The 21161-nt window shown below is 44.2% G+C and overlaps 1 protein-coding gene across 2 annotated transcripts in view; it reads right to left on the bottom strand.

Annotated features, from left to right (window-relative positions):
* Window positions 1–21161, bottom strand: part of CAP2 (cyclase associated actin cytoskeleton regulatory protein 2) — a 161419-nt gene that overhangs the window by 130542 nt on the left and 9716 nt on the right. For both annotated transcript variants that reach the window (XM_004484784.5, XM_004484785.5), the window contains exons 2-3: window positions 12639–12760; window positions 8768–8868 (exon numbers count right to left, since the gene is read on the bottom strand). In XM_004484784.5, coding sequence (XP_004484841.1) covers window positions 8768–8868; window positions 12639–12759 — 222 coding nt within the window. In that variant the 5' untranslated portion in view covers window position 12760. The remainder of the gene's footprint in view (window positions 1–8767; window positions 8869–12638; window positions 12761–21161) is intronic.

Here is a 21161-nt window from a genome sequence, read left to right as displayed (position 1 = left end):
AGAAAAAAATCGATGCATTTATGATCAATTTTACGACATAAGAAACTTCTGCATGACAAAAACAAAAAAGTCGCCATAAGCAACGCCAAAAGACAAATGACAACATGGAAAAAATATTTGCAGCTCTTATCACAGCCCAAGAACTCATCTCCCCAGTGCTCAGGGAGCTGTAGAAATCCATAATAGGGAAACCCACAATCCCCTGCCCCTGCCGATGGGCCAAAGATATAAATGGACAGTTCCCAGAAAAAGAAACGCAAGTGGCTGTTAAACATATAAAGATGCGCAACCTCACTCATCATTAGAGAAAAACTAGTGAAAACTATGTGGAAATACCGTGGTCTCATCGATCAGACTGGCAAAAATCCCTGAGTCTGGCATGCCCTTCTATGGGCGAGACTGGGCAAATGGACTCCAATCCACTGGAGAGCAGAGCAGGGAGGGAGGGGAAGACGGGGCTCCATCCCCCAGGGTCCTCCCTGCTGGTCGCAGAGTGACAACGGCCCCCTTTATTCGGCCACTCTCCCTGACTGCTGATACCCACTCCCTCACCTCTTGAAGCTTGAGGAAGCAATGCCTGCTACCATTAGTAAATCCCACGACTGCCCTGTTTCCCTAAACCCTGCTCACAGCTTTGTAAATCGTCTATTAAACTCTCCTCAGATTCCCTAGTTTGGATCCTTCCAGCATTCCGGCTGTTCCACCCAGAGATGCCAGTTTGGGGAGCTTCTCCTTGGGTGTACTTGGAAACATCGAGAAGGATGCATACACAAAGTTGTGCACGGTCACAGAAGACTAGCGACAACATGTGCCCAGCAGCAAGGGTCTCGTTAAACAAACTGTGGTAGCTACGCAACGGAATCTTATGAAGCTGTGGAAGGGATGAGGAAGGTCTGCCTGCGCTGACAGATCTCGAGAAGACACTGTTAGGTGAAAAGAGCAAGGTGCAGAGCTGGATGAACAGTGAGCTGACCTTGCAGAAAGAAAGGGGAAAATAAGAACGTATATATTTTCCAAAGCAAACATGGGAAGGCAACAAAAGACATTTAAAAGCTAGGGGGTGGGGAGGGGGAAATGGGATGAGAGCAAGAACTCGATTCAGAGCTTTCCCTGACCAAAATTACTTGAGTCACGCAAATATAGTATCTGCTCAACAATTACATTAAAGTTTTTAAAAAGTAGAAAGAACAGCAAAGCTTACTTGCTTTCCAGGAGGGAAAACAAGCCAGTGTCATCCTAACCTTAGAGATTCAAGTAACCAAAGTCATTGTTTCAGCAAAATATTTTCATGATATTCTTTTAAAAAATTTTATTGTAGTGGCATAAAACATAACATAAAATATGCCTTTTAAACTATTTTAAAGAATACAATTCAGTGGCATTAATTCTATTTACACTGTTGTGCTGCCATCACCACTACCATTACCAAAACATTTTCATCAGCCCAGAAACTTCGTACTCATTAAACAATAACACCCCATTCCTTCTCTACTTTCCAGTCCCGGGAAACCTCTAATCTACTTTCTGTCTTTACGAATTTGCTTATTCTAGATATTTCATATGAGTAGAATCAGAATATTTGTCCTTTTGTGTTGGCTTATTTCACTTAGCATTATGCTTTCAAGGTTCATCCATGCTGTAGTGTGTATCAGCTTCATTCCCTTTTCATGGCTGAATAATATTCCATTGTATGGATATAGCACATTTTGTTTATTTATCTGTGGATGAACATGGGTTATTTTCATCTTTTGGCTATAGTGAATAATGCTGCTGTGAACATTGGTGTAAAAGAGTCTGAGTTCCCGTTTTCAATTATTTTGGGTATATTCCCAATTCCACCTAGGAGTGGAATTGCCAGATGTGATGCTGAAGGTCCTGTGTCACCTTGGCTACATTATGGTGTTGTTTGGTCAAGCAAGCACTAGCCTGATTGCTACAGTGGAGGTATTTCATGGATTTAAATCATAAGGCATTTGATTGCATCTATGGCTGATTACATCTACAATCAACAGAGGAGACTGCCTTTGGCAATGAGAGGTGTCTCATCCAATCAGTTGAAGGCCTTAAATGGGGGAAACGGTGATTTCAGCAGTCAGAAAGAAGAATTTCCATCTCTACCTCAGCCAGCCTGCTTCTCCAGGGGAATTCACTAAAACCGTCATTGGAGTTCCCAACTTGAGGCCGACACTACAGAATTCAGAGCTGCCAATCCCCATGGTCATATGAGCCAACTCCTATAATAAATCTCATATTTACAAACATACATACACGCTCTGTTTCTCTGGAGAACCCTGGCTAATACTCTGGGTCATATGGTAATTCTATGTTCAACTTTTTGCAGAATTGCCCAACTCTTTTCCACAGTGGCTGCACCATTTTAGGTTCCCACCAGCAATGCACAGGAGTTCTGATTTCTCCACATTGTTGCCAACACTCGTTATTTTCCATTTTAAAAATAATAACCATCTTAACGGGTGTGAAGGGGTACGTCACTGTGATTTCCACTGGCATTTCCCTGATGGATAATGAAGTCGAGCATCTTTTCATGTACTTATCGGTCATGTGCATTTCTTCTTCCAATTGATACCTATTCAAGTCCTTTGCCCATATTTCAGTTGTTCGTGTTTTGTTGTTGAGTTGCAGGAGTTCTTTACATATTCTGGATACCAAACCCTGCCCAGGTATATGATTTCCAGCTGTATTCTCCTGTTCTGTAAGTGGTCTTTTCACTCTTGATAAGGTTGGTGACATATTTGGTTTTTGGCAAATGGGTCTATAATGATGGTTAGCGATGATCAGTGGCTTTTCCAAACGATGTTTGATTCCAAGTCCAGTTTTCTCATTAGCCGTGTCCTAACCCACTAAATGTGCTGTGAAGTTGGAATGCTCCATGAGAGTGACAGAGAGAGATTATATGGCTCTGAAAATGAACTTCTCTAAGTTAAAAAAAAAAAAAAATCAAAGGATGCCCAACTAAGGCCAGCGACATAGCAGAAGATGGGCTGTGAGTCAGGGCATGTTTGGGGCAAGTATGTGCTCAGCGCTGAGACTCAAGATTCTCTGAATTCTTGGGAAGAAATGATCACAGAGACCAGACTCTCTGTGACCTTTCTGAATTCTGCCAATTCAGTGCCAAAAAGCACAGTGAGAACGGCCCCGGCGGAGACCGCGCCAGGGTGACGGATCAGCAGCAGAGACCCTCTGGGGGCAATGGGCGCCTGTCCTGGGAGCCACTGGCCTCCCCGCCGCCTCATGCAGGGCTACTCTGAGGAGGCTCATGAGAGACGAGAGACGGTGAGACGGGCGCCTAACGGCCTCTCCTCAGCCCTCAGGCCTGGGCCCGTCGTCCAAAGACCTTTCCTCATATTCCGGGAACGGAGGGGAGAAGAGTCACAGCCGCAGCGTGCAGACCAGTCCACCAAGATGGAGACACAACGCCACAGCGGACAGAAGCCAAGGGCGTGGGGCCCAGCCAAGGCCAGAGTCCTGGCTCTGCCGCCCAGGCCCTCGACTCCCTCCAGCACATCACCTGACCTCCCAGGCTTTCCAGTGATCTGAGAGGGAGGGAGGGAGAGGTTGAGCTGGAAGAGGTGATTGCTAAAGTCCTTCCTTCTCCACAGAACTCTGACCACTGTTAGTGGCTACCCAACGGCAGTCAGAAAGGAGATTCTCGATTTAACGCCTGCGGGAAACCCAGGGCAGAATTCTAGATGCAAGCCCGTCTTTGCATCCCTGCCCTTTGGGGAAAGTGAAATAGGCGCCCATTCCTTGGGCTCGAGATTGCCAGGGTATTTTATGTCTAATTATATTCAAAATAAATGTTCAGATAAAGACAATGAGGGGAAGCGGAATTGGCCCAATGGATAGGGCATCCGCCTACCACATGGGAGGTCCAGGGTTCAAACCCCGGGCCTCCTGACCCGTGTGGAGCTGGCCCATGCACAGTGCTGACGCACGCAAGGAGTGCCGTGGGGAGCCCCATGCACAAGGAGTGCGCCCCGTAAGGAGAGCCGCCCAGCGCAAAAGAAAGTGCAGCCTGCCCAGGAATGGCGCCGCACACACGGAGAGCTGACACAACAAGATGACGCAACAAAAAGAAACAGATTCCCGGTGCCACTGATAAGGATAGAAATGAACCCAGAAGAACACAGAGTGAATAGACACAGAGCAGACAACAGGGGTGGGGAGGGGAAGGGAAGAGAAATAAATAAAAAGAAATCTTAAAAAAAAAAAGACAATTAGCAGGAAACTGGACGTTCATGAGGAAGACCAGCTTGTGCTAAAGGCAGAGCAGGAGAGCCAGGGGCCCTGTGGAGATGCAGTAGCTTTGCTGAATCAACCTCAAACTGGTGTTTCTGATCATTTTTTGGGGGGTGGGGGTGGGGAGGGGTGGGGAGGACGCTGTATAGGTCCAGATTATAAAGCACCAAAAATTGCAAATGGTCACATTTTTTAATGGCTATAAATTACTCATAAATATTTTTTTAAAATCATTGGAAGAACATGGATATTATTAATAAAACAACCCCGCAGATATTTTGCATTATTTATTTCAGAGATAAGGTTATTTGTTCCAAGTAAAGGTAAAGAAGTGACAATCTGTAAGTCCCAGGAGGACAGACTCACGGCAACCCAAAGGTCCTCTGAAACGAGGAAGGCTGATTTCCTTCTACACAATAGTAAAATTTTTTAAAATGGCATTTTTTATTTCTAATGCTGGGTCTCATTTTTTGACATGTTTCTTTGGGCCTGTTTCTCATGTTCGGATGATTCAGGTCCTGTCCTGGCACGGCTGGAGGTGCTTTTTATAATGGCCATGCGGTGAGCCTGTTGCAAGCTCTCATTCGGAAATCCAATAACCCCCATGCTTTAACGCTGAGACAACTGATGAGTCACTCGGACAGACTGTGCAAGCCGGCCTTTAGGAGTGATGTTGACCAGCCCTGCCACTGAACCATTCAGGGACTAGCTCAAGGTCACGCTGTAAAGAGGAGACCCAGGTCTAAAATCCAAACACAAACCGCTAATGCCAGAGGAAGAGATACTTCTCACTTTGCCAAGCTTTGAACTCATGACCTAACCAGTGTGGCATAAAACGAACAAAATATTTTGTAGAGAATTTAAATAAATGACAAAGACTGAGAACATCTAGAATGGGGACAGTGACCCGTCAAAAGCAAGGCTCAATAATTATCTCAAAATGTTTGTCTTTTATAAAGACAGGGAATTCAAGGACATCATAATATTCTGGATGTGCTTTAGTCATACTTTGCTTTATGAGTCTTACGCTTCTTAGATGAATTTTCTTGACCCTCTGTTCAAATTGTAGTTGTCTCGTTTTAATCAAACAATGAATAAAAGAGTATTCTTATCCATTTGAATCAGAACAGGAAATGCATGTTCCAGGCTTTCAGAAACATTTAAAATGTAACTTCTATAAATCTCCAAAAGGATTTCGGTTAGAAAGAGCTGTATGATTTGCAGTTGTTTCATAATTTTTCGAATCCTTCAGAAACAGAGCTGTGTTGAGTTTCATATACGATAAATCGAAACAGGGCAGCTTTGTAAAAAAATTCACGTTTGTCCATTTAAGGATAAATGATGACCAACCGAGGGCTGGGTATTATGTAGGTACAATTTCAAGAGGATTCTGTCCTTTGACATCGACGACTCTATTTACCCTAAATATCTACTATAAAATTACGCCGTGTTTATTCTTTCTGAAAAGGGGTACTAGCTGTGTCCATGTTCCTTGGTGCAAGAGTCACTTCAACAAGCCCTTTGGTTTCTGTTGCGTGCAGGGAGGCTTTACGTGATCTAATCTTTCCTAAATCTGTTATGTTCCTCGGTTTAGCAGAGCTTCCTAATTGTAGCTATTAGCTCCCCTTTTCTGTGGCCTGTTCTGTCAATAGACTATTGAGTGTTCAGTAAATTAAGCCAAGCCAGCAGCCAGTACATCGAGACAGACGTTAAATCCTGGCCGGGCTGCCCTGCTTCATTATTAGTATCTGTGAAATGGCCTTTAAGCTCAGGGACACGATTGAACATGATGCACATTTGTGTCATTCTCAGATTTCCATACTGTACAATCAGGTATGTAAGGTTTTTTTCCCTAGGCAACAGGTGCTTGGAACGACATTCAACCCCCACTCTGGCTTCTGTGAGAGGCAGCAGCTGCGAGCTTAATGCCAATGACACATGTTCCATAAGGGGAAGAAAATAAACTACTTGTTCAAGTGGTAAAGTAAGTAATGGGCAGATGGACTCTCGCCGCCTGGCCTTTTCTTTGTGTTGCTGAACCAGAGTTTAAACTTCCAGATGAGTGCTTTTTTTCTTGCTCTTTATCCTTTCTTTCTCTCCCTACCTGACCTCCTTCATTCTTTTTAAAAATTAATCAACAGAAAACACACATGTTTAATTAATCAACAGAAACACACATTTACAGCTCTTTAAACAATATATATTCATTAATGAGAATATTCCTTATTCAAGTCACTATTTCAAGCTAAGTGGAGAGAAGAAAAAATTTAAATCAAGGCACCCTTTATTTACAACTCACTTTGTTCTTAAAAAAAAATTAAAGAAACTGTTTACTTCGCAATTCGAAAAGACTTTCTTAGTATGGAAATCCTATGTTCTTTTAACACACAAAGTTAAATATATTTATTTATAGACCTCATTATTCTCTAGTAAAGAACTATCTAAAATCTTGTGAGACATTACTAATAAGAGTGAATAAAATGTACTAGGCATCTTAGACGCATAATGCCAATTAATTAATAGTAACAATAATGAGAGTAATTATGACAATAGTGTTCAAGAGAGCCAGCGTTTGCTCATCACTCAAGATTTTCTTTTAGCGTACTGGGGATAATAGTGTTCTTTATATATTAGCTTTCGGGTACCATTATGCCTCAGAATATGTGAAGCTCAGCCACTATCTTACTGCATACAATCCTGTAAATAAAAAAGGTGAAGAAAAGAACACACTAGAGCAGTAGAACAGCTCCGAGATACATGTCATATTACAGAGACTTCTCTGGAATCACGTAGATTATAGCTTCCTCTCTCAACAGGGACCTTTAATAAAAATGGAAGTCACAAAGAGAATCTTCTCTTCATTAGATGTGGCACATGAGTACCCTGTAAATGGGATGGGGTAGGTGCCTATTTAAAGCAGTCCTGGAGTTTCTGGTATAATCTGAGTCACCAGGTCCCCTAGAAGGCTGGCGATAGCTGTTACAAACAATGTCTAAATGGGGAAGGAGTAAAGAGAGAATCCCTTTTTACCTTTTTTTTTTTAAAACCCCAAACCACAACTTTGTTCAAGAATCAGATTTTTTTTAATGCATCTATAATGAAATTGGTTTTGCCAGGACTGTCCCGCTGAGGAGAAATCTACAGGCAGAGAGAGAGATTAGGAATTCAATCCTCTGTGAGAAACAAAGGCAAACGACAAAGAAGAGCCAGGGGATAGACTGGTGTTTAATCGGTTTATTTACCACATTAGGTTTTCACGAAATGCACACAAATAGTGAGCCGCCTTGGGGATGACATTAAACATTTTAAAAAGTATTAAAAATGTCCCAAAACAGAGAGATTGGCCCATAAGATCTCTTCCATTTGAAAGATTCTCAGATTCTGGTTTTACCTCTCCTGGGGCTCTACTTTGGAGAAAGGTGGCTGGTGACGGACTCAGCTCAGCAAGGGCGAGCTTTTAAACGATAAATCACACCACTTTCCATCCCGTGCCAGTCCCCAGTGTCCTCCCGTCGCTCTCAGAACTAGGCCCCAGTCCCTTCCTAAGACCAAGGAGGCCCCACGTGGCCTGGCCCCGTGTTTTCTCTGCCTCCTCGCCATCTCCTGGCCCTCCGCTCCGCCCGGAGGCGTTCCCTCCACTGAGTCTCTTGCATCCTCCTCTGCCTGGCATTCTCTCCCCCACATCACTGCCAAGCTCAGCGACTCGCTTCTATCAGATTCCTGCTCAACTGTCACCTCCTCAGACAGGCGCCCCCATCGCACACAACTCCTCTGCACCTAGCACTTTCTATATCACGACCCTACTTTTTTTTTTCCTCTTCTTTTTTTTTTGTAGTACTGGACTGGGGATCGAACCCGGGACCTTGTATGTGGGAAGCTGGTGCTCAACCACTGAGCTACACCAGCTTCCCTGAGTTGTTTTTATCATTTGTTTGCTTATTTGTTTTGTTTTTAGGAGGTACTGGGGATTGAACCCGGGACCTTGTATGTGGGAAGCTGGCGCTCAACCACTGAGCTACACCAGCTCCCCCCAGTTGGTTTTTGCATTCGTTTGCTTGTTTGTTTTTGATTTTAGGAGGGACCGGGGATCAAACCCGGGACCTCGTATGAGGGAAGCAGGCACTCAGCCACTGAGCCACATCCACTCAACCACTGAGCTATGTCCACTCCCCGCCCTACTTTTTCTCATGGTACTTCATACTAACTGAACTATTTTTATATACCTGTATCATCTGCTTTCTAGACTAAAATGTAAGTGCCATCAGAAGAGGGTCTTGGCCGATGTTGTTCATCTCTGCACCCCCAGCTTCTAGAGCAGCACCTGGCGCACGCCCCACCACAGGTGTTGCGTGAATGACCTACTGAACGAATGCGCGCGTGGATGGTTTAGCTGCCACCGCCCGATGACCGGGAGCCCGGAGCAGGAGCTCATCAGGCCGTGGGCGCCGTCGGTGGCTGGGCTGGTCACCGGGAGCACAGCCTGGAGCGCGGGGGAGGGGGTACTCACGTGGGTCTCCACGTCACCAGCGAGGACCCTACTGTTCTTCAAGAACTCAGCCACCGTGCCATTCATCAGCTTATCAAAGGCTTCCACGCAGGGCGCCACACCTTTGGAAGAAGAACGTCTGGTTATTCCCCGGTGGCTCAGTGGAAAGTTGGAGCAGCCCTGCCACAGGCGATGGGGGAGGCGACGGTCACCACTGCCAATCTCATGCTGCTCAGTACGTCATTCATCCACATCAATATTCAGTAGGGAAGCGGACTTGGCCCAGTGGATAAGGCGTCCATCTACTACATGGGAGGTCCAGGGTTCAAACCCCGGGCCTCCTTGACCCGTGTGGAGCTGGCCCATGCGCAGTGCTGATGCGCGTAAGGAGTGCCCTGCCACGTAGGGGTGTCCCCCGCGTAGGGGAGCCCCACGCGCAAGGAGTACGCCCCATAAGGAGAGCCGCCCAGCACAAAAGAAAGTGCAGCCTGCCCAGGAATGGCGCCGCACACACAGAGAGCTGACACAACACGATGACACAACAAAAAGAGACAGATTCCCATGCCACTGACAACAAAAGAAGCGGACAAAGAAGACACGCAGCAAATAGACACAGAGAACAGACAATCAGGGGAAGGGGAAAGAAATAAATATAAATAAATAAATCTTAAAAAAAAAATTCAGTAAACACTCCTCTAAGATTTAGGAAAATACTGGTTTCCTATCCTCATCCTCTGGAGGTAACCACTCTCACCTATATCATCTCATTTAATTCTCCCCCAAGCCCGGCAAGTAAGTAGCATCATACCAATTTAAGAGATGAGGAACTGGAGATGCAAACAGGTCAGAAGACTTGACCGAAGCGAATTAAGAGGCAGATCCAAAAACTGAGCCAAGCCTTGTCAAGCCAAAGCCAGGGCACTTTCTTATCCACCGACCTGCTTAGCAGCTCTAACGACCCTGCAAACAGTTACCGAGATTTCCCAAGACAATTCAAAGGCAAAAAAAGGAACACGGGGCAAGTAAAAAGAGAAAGCTGATTTCACACATTTTGCTGCCTGTTCACTTCTCAGGGGGAGGGGAGGCAGCGATGGGGGGGAGCATGGAAATGGCTGCTGGGCTCATCTGCGTTTGGTTTTAATCTGCCAAATCACTGTAAAAACCGAAGTGACGACAGCCCAGCCTGGTGTGCTCCAAGTGGCTGCTCCACGTTCCCCCCGACCCTGCCTTTTAATTAACAGTAAGAATCTGTCCAAGGGCCTGCCTTCATGTCCGTAATATTGAAAAACGTAATCCTGAGACATGCAGCCTTGCAGGCTATGGGAATCCAAGCCAAAACGCAGGATTCTCTTTTTCATCTTGTATGGAAATAGCCATGATCACAAACCTGCAGGACGAAGGCTCTGTCCTTTCCCCTTTTTCCCAATTTCCCATTTTCCTGGGCCCAAAAATTGATGGAAACAGCTATTGACAGGTCTCTGCACCTCCAGCCTAACTCCTAAGCAGGCTACACAAGCCGAGTTCTTTTAAACTTCAGAACGCAGCAAGGACAAACGTAAAAGGGGCACAAGCCCAAAGATTCCTTACGGATCTCTCTGGGGATAGAAAAACCTGTTGGTTGCTAAGGAAAGGACCAAAAGGTCTCTGCTGAGAATTTTAAGTGGCAGAAAGTTTCAGAAATATGATGGAGGCCTCTAGGAAGCAGAAGGTACAACGATAAAAGGGAGTACCCTCCAGTTTCCTCTCATCGCTCAGCAATGCTCACCTCCTCCAGGCAGCCTTCCATGACCTGCCTTTCTCTCCAGACTGCACCCTTTCAGTCTCCAGAACCAAAGCATTTGCAGCAATGACTAGGATGCATCGAGACCAAAAGATTCCTGAGGATTAAGACTGCGCATAACTCATCTTAGATTTCCTCGCACTTAGCAAGGTTTTGTCGCTTGGAAGGCGCGAAAAAATACTTCTCCGACAGTTGACCTGAATTTCCCTGATTGCCAGGGGAAAAAACCCCACGTGTAACAGCAGCAGCGTTAACAGGGCAGTTCTTCAATCTGTGTAGATTCTATATTCATCATGGACCATGTTCCTTCTGCAAGTGTCTTTTTAAGTAAAAAGAATTTTTAGCTTTAGTTATAATGTCATCATAATGAATGACATTTAATTTAAGGTGCTAGGTTGTCCTGAAGCATTTGTTAAAAATAGAATTTAGAAAATTACCGAAACTTAACTAATTAAGAATAAACAGGAGCTGCGTTGCTTTGGATTAGTGAAATGTCTGAAGGATGAATATCATCCAGATATTTCACTAATTACCCTACTTCATTTCAAGTAATAAATTGTCGGCTATGTTACTTTCAAAGACCTTATTTTAGTAACCGGTTTGGAGTGATTTTGCCATATTAGAAAATATTCATATCAACACTTAAGTAATTTAACTATATAACCTCCAATTCTGTTCAGCCTACTCATTTTCCCAGAAAATTCTTTTTCAAATAAAGTTCAGTCTAACCGTAATTATTGCAGTTTTTCTTTACTCACTACAGAATATCCTGGGACTTGGACTTAAACTTAATCTTATATATTCACGATCTTAACATTTATGGTCAGGAATCTTAGATTGCCTGAAGCATACAGCATATTACAGTTACTGAAGATAACATGAAGTTATTTTCTTACAAATAAGGTTTACTGGACCTCATATACCAAGTGTAGGGTTAATAAAAAGAGGCTTAAAATGAAATCATAGATGCGTTCTCAGTTGATGCAGAAAAATTTACAGGGCTCTGGCAACCTCCCTTTAAACAACACTCCTTGCAATTCATTCAAAGCATTTTAATTTCCATTATGTTGAGGAAAAACAAAAACAAAAACAGCCTGCGCATTTGTGCTCAAACAGTAATTTTTGTCTCAGGGCATGTAATACAAGGCCCAGCTCCAAGTAAGTCTGAAATTCTAGAAGCACCAACGCCGATCTTGCCTGGTGAAAGCTTTTTTCTTGAAATCCGGTCTTCCCCAAGGCTTTTCTCAGCCCAAGAAAGCTGACAGGATTCAAAATGGGTCAGATAAGGAGAAAATGCATGTGTGACAAGAACAGAGTTGCCAGCGTAAATATAGAATGACCAGTTACATTTGAATTTCAGATAAGCAACGAATAATGTTTGAGTATAAGCATGTTCCAGATTTTAAGTCCCATGCAACATTGGGGACATACTTGTGTTAAAAAACTATTCATTGCTTATCTGAAATGCAGATTTCACTGAGTGTCCTATATTTTCATTTGCTAAATCTGCAACCCTAGACTAGAAGGAATTATTAAAGATGCTGAAAGAGTTTGCCATATACAGTACTCCTTTTAAGAAAGTAGTTGACTTTTGATATTTGGTCAGAGAATTTTAAAAGCATATTTGGCTGGGAATAGGTAGAGGCAAAACAATGTGAGAGGACCATTACTTTAAAGTCACCCTCGGCTTAGCTTCCTTTAATATCGCATTAAAATAAATGTAATGACTTGTTCTCTTTAAAATTAAAATCTACAGAATGAGAATTATCCCCAATTTACATTCTAATGGAGAACAGTTTCTTTTTGATAACTTAGATAACATATTTAGCCACTGCGTGTGGAAAAGCAGTAAAACACTAAAAGAAAAAGACATTTGGCACATGAATTCAGTCCCTAACAGGCACAGAGATTGGTCATTTTTGTGGCTCCTGGGCTGAAATATTTCTCTACATTTCTTTTCCGGGAATGGCTTGCATCTGGCTAACATCAGGGTCACATAGAAAGGAAGGAATAGGGAAACGGAAGAAAACAGATGGAAATACCCCTCATTTTGAAAACGAAAAGATGAGAACGAAACAGAGCGCCCGGAATGACAGCAGTTGGTGGCCCTACCTCCGCTGACGCCGTTCACTTCCCCACAGTTCCCAGGAGGTCTGTGCGACGCTGCAGCCAGGAACTCCAGCCGGACGACCGCTTGCTCCAGCCTGTCTATCAACCCCTGCATTTCCGCCATTCTAGAAAGACACAGGAACAAACGGAGGCGACGTGAACATCAGGGAGGCCGAGCAAACCGACGCCACTGAGCTCCACAGCAGAGAGAAGGAACGTTTCCAAAGTATTCGGAACTGCTGTAATTACCTAAAGAGCATTTCTACGCGTCACGAAAACGTGAAATTCAGGACATAAAACTCGGAACAGACACAATGACAGATTGCGCTGGGTTTATATGCTATCGAATTGAACGATTTTTTTCAAGTTCAAGGTGTACGCACAATTATTCACTCTTCTTACGCTATTATCGAGTGTCACTTTGATGCTTCCCTGTTACATGATCCAGTCTATGCACAGCACTTACTTCAAGGACAAGGAACGTATATCTCCTTGGGAAGTGGATGTGGCTCAATGGATAGAGCGTCCGCCTACCATATGGAGGGTCCAGGGTTCAAACCCCAGGCCTCCTGACCCGTGTGGTGAGCTGGCCCATGTGCAGAGCTGCTGCACCAAGGAGTGCCGTGCCACGAAGGGGTGTCCCCCGCGTGGGGGTGCCCCAAGCGCAAGGAGTGCGCCCCATAAGGTGAGCCACCCTGCGTGAAAAAAAGTGCAGCCTGCCCAGGAGTGGCGCCACCCACACGGAGAGCTGACACAGCAAGATGATATAACAAAAAAGAGACGCAGTTTCCCGGTGCCACCAAGGGTGCAAGTGGACACAGAAGAACACACAGCAAGCAGACACAGGGCAGACAACTGGGGGGGGGAATAAAATAAATCTTTAATAATAATAATAATAATCATAATAATAATATATGCATAGAATGAAAAAATAAATGCATATAAATATATCAGAGCTATGTGCTCAATTTATTAAAAAAAAAGAACGTATATCTCACAATTAATGTTACCAACTCGTATCTTTTTCTGTTAAAGTATAATCTCCAGGGAACATCACACCCACCGATAATCCTTGTTTACGCAATCACATTAAATCAAACAGCCCAGCACAGAACTATAAGTTTATGAAACTGCGCATCATTTCGCAGGCAGACAAGAGACATTCACCTCCTAGAGCTGTTTTCTACTTATTCGTTTATTTCAGTGTTCCTGTTGCTGAATCATTTCAAAGTACCATGATTTCGAATGATGAGGACTTTACACTATTAAAAGGGGTTATTTTCCTTTGGTCCTGCTGCTGGTTATTTGTAGATAAAATTTAGTTTTAGGTGGGGGTAGTTTTGAAGACATGGATCTTCAGTTGCCCAGCACTCTTGGCTAAGACAAACTGGGTTTGAAGCTGACGGAGGGACAGAGGATAACAGGGGCTGGGTATTAAAAAGAGACACTGAGTGTGGCCAGGGTCAGTACCTCGGAATTACTCACCGAGTATTTACGTGTCACTAAGACAGCCTCTGACAAATGGAACCCAATCGAATTTGGCCAGGTGCACAGAGACCCAGTTAACGGATACCATTCACACTGACCACGCCAAACTTTTGGCAAAATCAGGCTGCTGCCCGAGACGGACATGTATCTCATTTTAACCAATACCTGGTAAAGTTCTCATGAACTTGTCAAGCATGTTTCTGAGCAAGAGAGGGCTGGCATGCTTCTGCGTGGGAGACACTTACCCTGGAGGACAGGTAAATTTTGCTGCTCTAAGATGCGTAAATATTTTATTTCTACTGGGAACCAGGTACTGCATTTCTCTCTTGTATTCTATTAGTTTTTGGCTTACATATAACAACTTGCCATTGCCATTTTTTTTTCTTTTTAAAAGCAAGTTTATACGTTTCAACCAAGTGCAGAGCTCTGTAATTCTGTGACCAAATGTCAGGCAGTAATCAGATACGGATGGCGGAGCTTATTGTCTATTTTGGAAAGTCATCTTCTCTGAAAACGCCGGCAGCCACGCTTTCAAAATGTGGGGCAGTGTTTTCTGCACAGCTGAATCAGAATCTAATCCCAAGAAGATTCAAAATTAGAAGTTTCTCATCTATTCTTTTCCTTCTAACGTCAGAGCCTTTTGCTTCCATCGCAGTTGAAAAAAAAAGAGAAGAAAACATTGGATTGGATTCTTTACATAATCGTCTTGCAAGAGAACTGGGTATCTTGTAGGTGGGTGAAGGCCATTTGAGAAATGATGAAAGGCCCTCCAATCTTTTAATAGTTGCCCGTCTGTTCACAGTTAACTATGTTCCCTGCTACTCAACTTGCCAAATGTTACCACCACAGACCTAACTCATGATAGAAAAAATGTGTTTGCTTTTTTAGCACGCTCCCTCCCCTCTTCCCCCCAGCAGAAAAGCTCCCGCCACCTCCAGAAGCGCACAGTGCAGGCTGTTTCAGGCAGGCCTGCGACATTTCACACGCAGGGCTGCTGTTCCTGGCCTAATCGGCACCCCTGAAAGACAACAGGAGTTAGCCCATAAGCTGCAGAGCGGGCGGGACGGGTGTGGAATGCCCTCTAAGAGCGACTCAAATGTCACTGCAGTAGAAAGCCGCGTGAACCAGACAGAAGACTTGCCCCAGCTTCTTAGAGGTCCAAATAGAGCTCAAATGGGAAGCAGACTTGGCTCAGCGGAAAGAGCGTCTGCCTACCACATGGGAGGTCCAGGGTTCAAACCCAGGGCCTCCTGACCCAGGTGGTGAGGTAAGGAAACTGGAAGCTTCCTTCTGGGTTTAAAAGTTTAGAACAGTTCCTAGGAGAAACTCAAGAATAAGTGAAAGAAAGACTGTCCACAAGATAGAAAAACAATACATTAACATTCCCTCCAAGATAGCCACGCCCTCTCTTCCCAACACACACATACACTGTCCCCACATGTGCCCCCAGCTGCTGTCCCAGCTCTCAAGAATGGAGAAAGAACATAGCTGCAGATTCTCCAAATTCTTCCCAGGCAGTCCATTAGCCTTGGCTTTTCAAAGTGGATTGAGCCAAGCTTGGATGAGGAGGTGCAAGCCAGAAATGAAGAGCTGGGCTGAGGAGACAGATAAAGAGTGGTGGGAGCAAACGGAAACAGGTAGGTCAGGGTAAGGAGGGAGTCGGGGCCAGATGGATGGACAGATGAGTTCAGGTCAGGAAAGCAGGGTGATGTCACTGACGACACACTCTAAGCCTCAGAAGAGGACAAACGGAAGCCAGGTACCCGTTCAGGGACTCAGGAGTCTGGCCGAGACACAGGAGGCTTCCTAGTCATCTATTCAAGGAGAAACCCACCCCAAGCAGAGGTCCCCTATGACCTATGGCTGACAGAGGATAAACTCAAACGTTTGACCTGAGTGTGAGGGTGTGCGAGGAGAAATGGGGGAGGAACACAGCATTTCAAGATTTCTCTTTTTAATGACCTGTGTTAGAAAACTATATTTGAGGTTAACCTTACTTCCTTGTTCCATATTAATTTTTTCTTTTTTTGAGGTTCTTGAACCCGGGACCTCACATGTGGGAAGCCAGCGCCACATCAGCTTCCCTGAGTTGGTTTGTTCACTTGTTTTGCTCATTGTTTTTTCAGGAAGCACCAGGGACTGAACCCAGGAGGAAGGCGCTCAACCACTGGAGTCACATCTGCTCCCCTGTATTAATTTTGAGTATTCTGTTTTGAGTTTCATTAGAATGGAAAGTATAACCTGACCCTGTCTGTCGTTTATTCTCCTTATTTGAATTCTTCCCTCACTTTTCCTTCTTAGAGTATAATTTTTCTTCTTGTCAAAGTAAAAAAGGCACAGAACTTTAAAAGTCAATTGCAAGCAGGAGAATTGCATCCATCATCCATGTGGAATCTAAGCCCCCTCTCGATGTAGAGGTGGAGTGGACATCACCATCCCAGGGTCCACAGGATGAAGGAATAGAATATGGATTAGAGGGGACTTACTGATATTCTACTATGAAAATATTGTGCTTAGTAATGGGAGAAATTGTAGCATTGATGTGGAGAAAGTAGCCACGGTAGCTGCTGAGGGTAGAGAGAGGGAAGAAGAGATGTGATGTGGGGGCATTTTCAGGACTTGGAGTTGTCCTGGGTGGTGCTGCCGGGACAGATGCTGGACATTGTATGTCCTGCCATGGTCCACTGGGTGGCCTGGGGGAGAGTGTAAACTACAGTGTGGACTGTTGTGCATGTGGTGCAGCGGTGCTCTGGAGTGTGTTCACCAAATGCAGTGGATGTCCCACAATGGTGGGGGAGGTTGTTGATGTGGGAGGAGTGGGCTGAGGGGGGTGGGGGATATGTGGGGACCTCTTATATTTTTTGAATGTCATTTAAAAAAAATAAAGAAAAAGAAAAGTCAATTGTTCTATGAGGTTTATTACAAAAAAACAGCAGTTTCCTGAGTATGCCCTCCCACTCTTGGACTTAAAAGTCTACCATTTTCAATTACTTTAGTTGCTTTCCTTTTGGTAACAATCTCCTTATCTCTAACTAACAACCTAAAGTTCTATGATTCCCAGGGCCAATGATTCTCATTGTTTTCAGTTGCTCAGCCTTCTATATTCTTAAAATCATTTCTCTTCAAACTCTTCCAAGCTGTATAAGTCTCCTTTCAGTAGACCCAAACACACCTAGAATTCCACTCATTTCTTCTTCTCAGAGGCATCTCTCCTGAGAATTACTCCAATCCCACACCATGGCACATCTGTAAGCTGGGATCGACCTTCTCCTTCATTTTAGGGATTCTACAACCCTCCCTTGTAAGCCAGATCCTCTTTCTTGCTGTACTTCCTTAATCGGGAAGAGCATTGTATTTTTTCCAAGTGAAGTTAGCATTCTAAATATTTAAACAATTCAAACTTTCTCACACTCATTGCAAACATTTACAGATACTTCCTATACTTCCAGAAGAATGTAGCCAACTGGTATTCTCTCCTATACTGTCCTGGAATCAATTAAATACCCCCCTAGGGGGAAAGATGACCCCCATGATTTAAAAAAATAACAATGGAGGCCAAAAAAAGAGGGGGATTTCTGCCTTCTTGGTCACCTCAAAGTATAGACACTTAGTTCAGAACACTGTCCAGTTTTATGTCCAATGTTATGTCAACAGTACAATGATCATGCTTAAAACAGCTGAGACAGTATTTCTATTCTTAAGTTTCCAGAAAAGGAGAGTTCCGTGTGTTCTCAAATGTCGTATAAGGTCTCACAATGGTTGTCCTGTCCACCTTTAACCAGGGCAGCACAGAGAGGGCCTGACTTTGGGGACAGACCAGATTTGTATGACAATTCTCATGAGCTGGGGTACTCTGAGCAAGGAGCTTAGTTTTGCTTCATGTCAGCAACTTCCTAATATATAGGGTAGCTACAGTGCTGGAAGAGCTATTGAAAGTCTGGCACATGATCAGGGCTAAACATGTGACCTACTCTTAGTAAGATGTCCCATCTCATTTTGCTCTAAGTAGGAATAAGTACATTGATAAACCACTACATAAAGTCTTAGTGTGTTTGAAATGTTAAGCAATTATCCGGAAGTTCTGGTCAATGGAAATTTCGGGTTAGTACACCCTTATTTTTTTCCTCAATGTTTTATTTTCCTCTGTCCATGTACTTATTCCTCTAATATTTCCTCAAGTTAGTGGGTAATGGTTACTATAAAATGGAAATTTCAGTATGCGATTAGTTTTCCTTAAGCACGGGTTACCCCCTAAACATTTTATAACAACTCTTTTGCTTTCAAATAGTCCTCTGCAAAGGGCAAAAGCACAAGCTCTGTGGGAATATTTTTAGAAAATTACACTCCTTTATCCCTCATACTTTCTTCACCCAAACCACCTTATGCTCATTGGTGAGGGGTCAGCGTCCAGGTTTCCTAAGGCTTGCCTAATTCAATTTTCTAACTATCTATAAAAGCAACTTTCCAGCTGCTGTGAAAACTGCACACAGTAAATGGTAATAAGCCCAGACTAACAAACAGACCATTTGTATCACATACTTAACCATCTGTAAGACACTGCCCAATCAATAATAAAATTAAAATCCTGCTGTGTGTTCACTTCTCTCTTAGCACCTGTACACCCTGCCCCCCAAGGAGACTGGTAGCAAAGCTTTTCACAGGCTGAGGCCGCATCTTACTCTTCCTTGCATCTCCCACTGAGCTCAGCATGGTGCCATGGACTTAGTAATTCTATAAATATTTTTTGATAATTAATTAGCTACCGATTACCGCCTTCCCTTGCCTACCCAGCCACTGGCACATTCCCAGATCAAGTTGATAGCTTGGTTTTCATACAAGAAATTTCCATTTAAAAGAAGTTGTAGATTGGTTTCTCCGACTTCAAACCACAGTGGTCTTCCCTCCCATGATTGAAAAGAGCACACTTGCTCCTTCGAATGTGAAAATTTTGGGCCTTCCATTCTTCTTTTTTCTCTAGGATTTCAAATTTTTTAAAACTCCATATTGTCCCGGGGGATTTTGCAGGTAGTCTTTCAATATTCCTCAGCCAGTTCATAAAACAAGGGAGATTGCTACTTTGGTAACATTTCCAAGTTAATAAAAAGTATTTCGAGTTGGCTGATTGCTAGTTCAAAGTTCTCTTCACTAGATAAAAGAGTTTCTCCTGTGAATCTATGAGAGAGAGACAGATCCAAGGCATTCCGGAGCTCACAGCCCCAGTATTCAGTTGGGAATAGTCTTAAAGTTGTGATTCAGAAATGGAAGACTTTTCAAACCTATAGTCAAGATGAGGCTGGGTGACTGGCTTATTTGTGAGAATACAGTCACAGCAGACTATATCCTCGATAGCCCAAGTGAAAGTCCAAAATATTTCTTAAGCTACCATCAAACCAGACTACCAGATGTTTAAATTCTCTTTACCATGACTATATCAATTACTTTCTTTTTTTTTTAAAGATTTCTTTCTTTCTTTCTCCCTCCCTCCCCCCGTCCTCACCCCGTTGTCTGCTCTCTGTGTCCAATCGCTGTGTGTTCTTCTGTGTCTGCTTGTATTCTCATTAGGTGGCACTGGGGATCAGTGTCTCTTTTTGTTGCGTCATCTTGCTGCATCACCTCTCCGTGTATGTGGCGCCACTCCTGGGCAGGCTATGGTTTCATGTGGATGGCTCTCCTTGCACAAGGGCCACTCCTTGCGCAGGCAGCACCCCTCCCTGGGGGCATCCCTGCGTGGGCTGGCACTGCTTGCGTGCAGCAGCACTGCATGTGGGCCAGCTCACCACACAAGCCAGGAGGCTCTGGGTATCGAACTCTTGGACCTCCCATATGGGAGGCGGATGTTCTATCTGTTGAGCCACATCCACTTCCCAATTCCTTTCTTTCCTTTCCTAGAAAACTACCAATCACTGAAGGAAGTAATCTTATGATTCATTATCAATAATTGCAGAAATGCTATTGTTGGGGATTGACTCACGCCCCCCACAAAAGACATATGCAGGTCCCAACCCCTGATCTTGTAAGTGTGTAAATAGGACCTTTGAAGATGTTATTAGTCAAGGTGTGCCCAGACTGAATGAGGGTGGCCTTAATCCAATACGGCTGAAGCTCTTATAAGCCAAGAAAATTGGGCATGGAAGGAAAAGTTATGGGGAACAGTCCATGGAAGTCAAGGGAACCCAGAAGAGAAAGAAGATGCTGCCACCATGTGCATTGCCATGTGACAAAAAAACCAAAGAGCCCAAAGATTGCCAGCCAGCCAGAAGATAGCCACCCAGGAAGAAGCAAGTCTTCTAGCCTTTGAAACGTTGAGCCAAGAAGTTCTGCTTATGTAAGCCTTCCCATTACGGGGTCTTAGGAAACTAAGACAGGTCTGCGTAGAACAAATAAACCATCATGGTAGTCATTCACTCATTCATTGACTGGTTCATGAACGGTTGGTTCACTTGATTCAGTCATTTGGACAGTCCCCGCCATGAGCGAAGCACAATGCTCAGAACAAGGAAATCAAGGGTGACTAAATGCATGTCCTGCCCGGCTGTAGTGGGAGGAAGCTGGAAGCAGACCCTGCTCAGGCGAGCCAGGGAGTCGCTTCACTCAGAGAGGGCTCCGTGTGCCAAGGAGCCCGCCCTCACAGCTCTGGCTTGCTCTCCTGGACGGTGACTCTGGAGCTACTCGCCCAACAGTAAACCGAGCCGCTATTTTCTCTTTACTGCAAAGGGTCCCTGATGTTTGAGGAGGTGTAATCAGCATGAGAGATGGGTGAGTTACACCAGTAAAGCAAACCTCTACATTTTCCACAAAACTATAGAGAAATCACACACAAGGGCTGGTCAGCCAAGTGATCCTCTAAAGCCGCCCATAAATTTCCACTACAGGGAATAAAAGCAAACTCCTCAGCTTAACTTTCTAAAGGAGCTCACCCCAGCTGACTTTTTAAATCTGCTCTCTAACTGCAATGGGCCAAGCCCCCGAGATCCAGTCACAAGGACAACTCAGCATTTCCCAGATACGCCCCCATCCCACCCCACTTCTACGCTTTGG

Source organism: Dasypus novemcinctus, chromosome 22 (genome assembly GCF_030445035.2).
Source record: "Dasypus novemcinctus isolate mDasNov1 chromosome 22, mDasNov1.1.hap2, whole genome shotgun sequence".
NCBI classification, from domain to species: Eukaryota; Metazoa; Chordata; class Mammalia; order Cingulata; family Dasypodidae; genus Dasypus; species Dasypus novemcinctus.
Note: the sequence above shows the minus strand (reverse complement) of the source record. Positions and strands in the feature narration are given on the sequence as shown.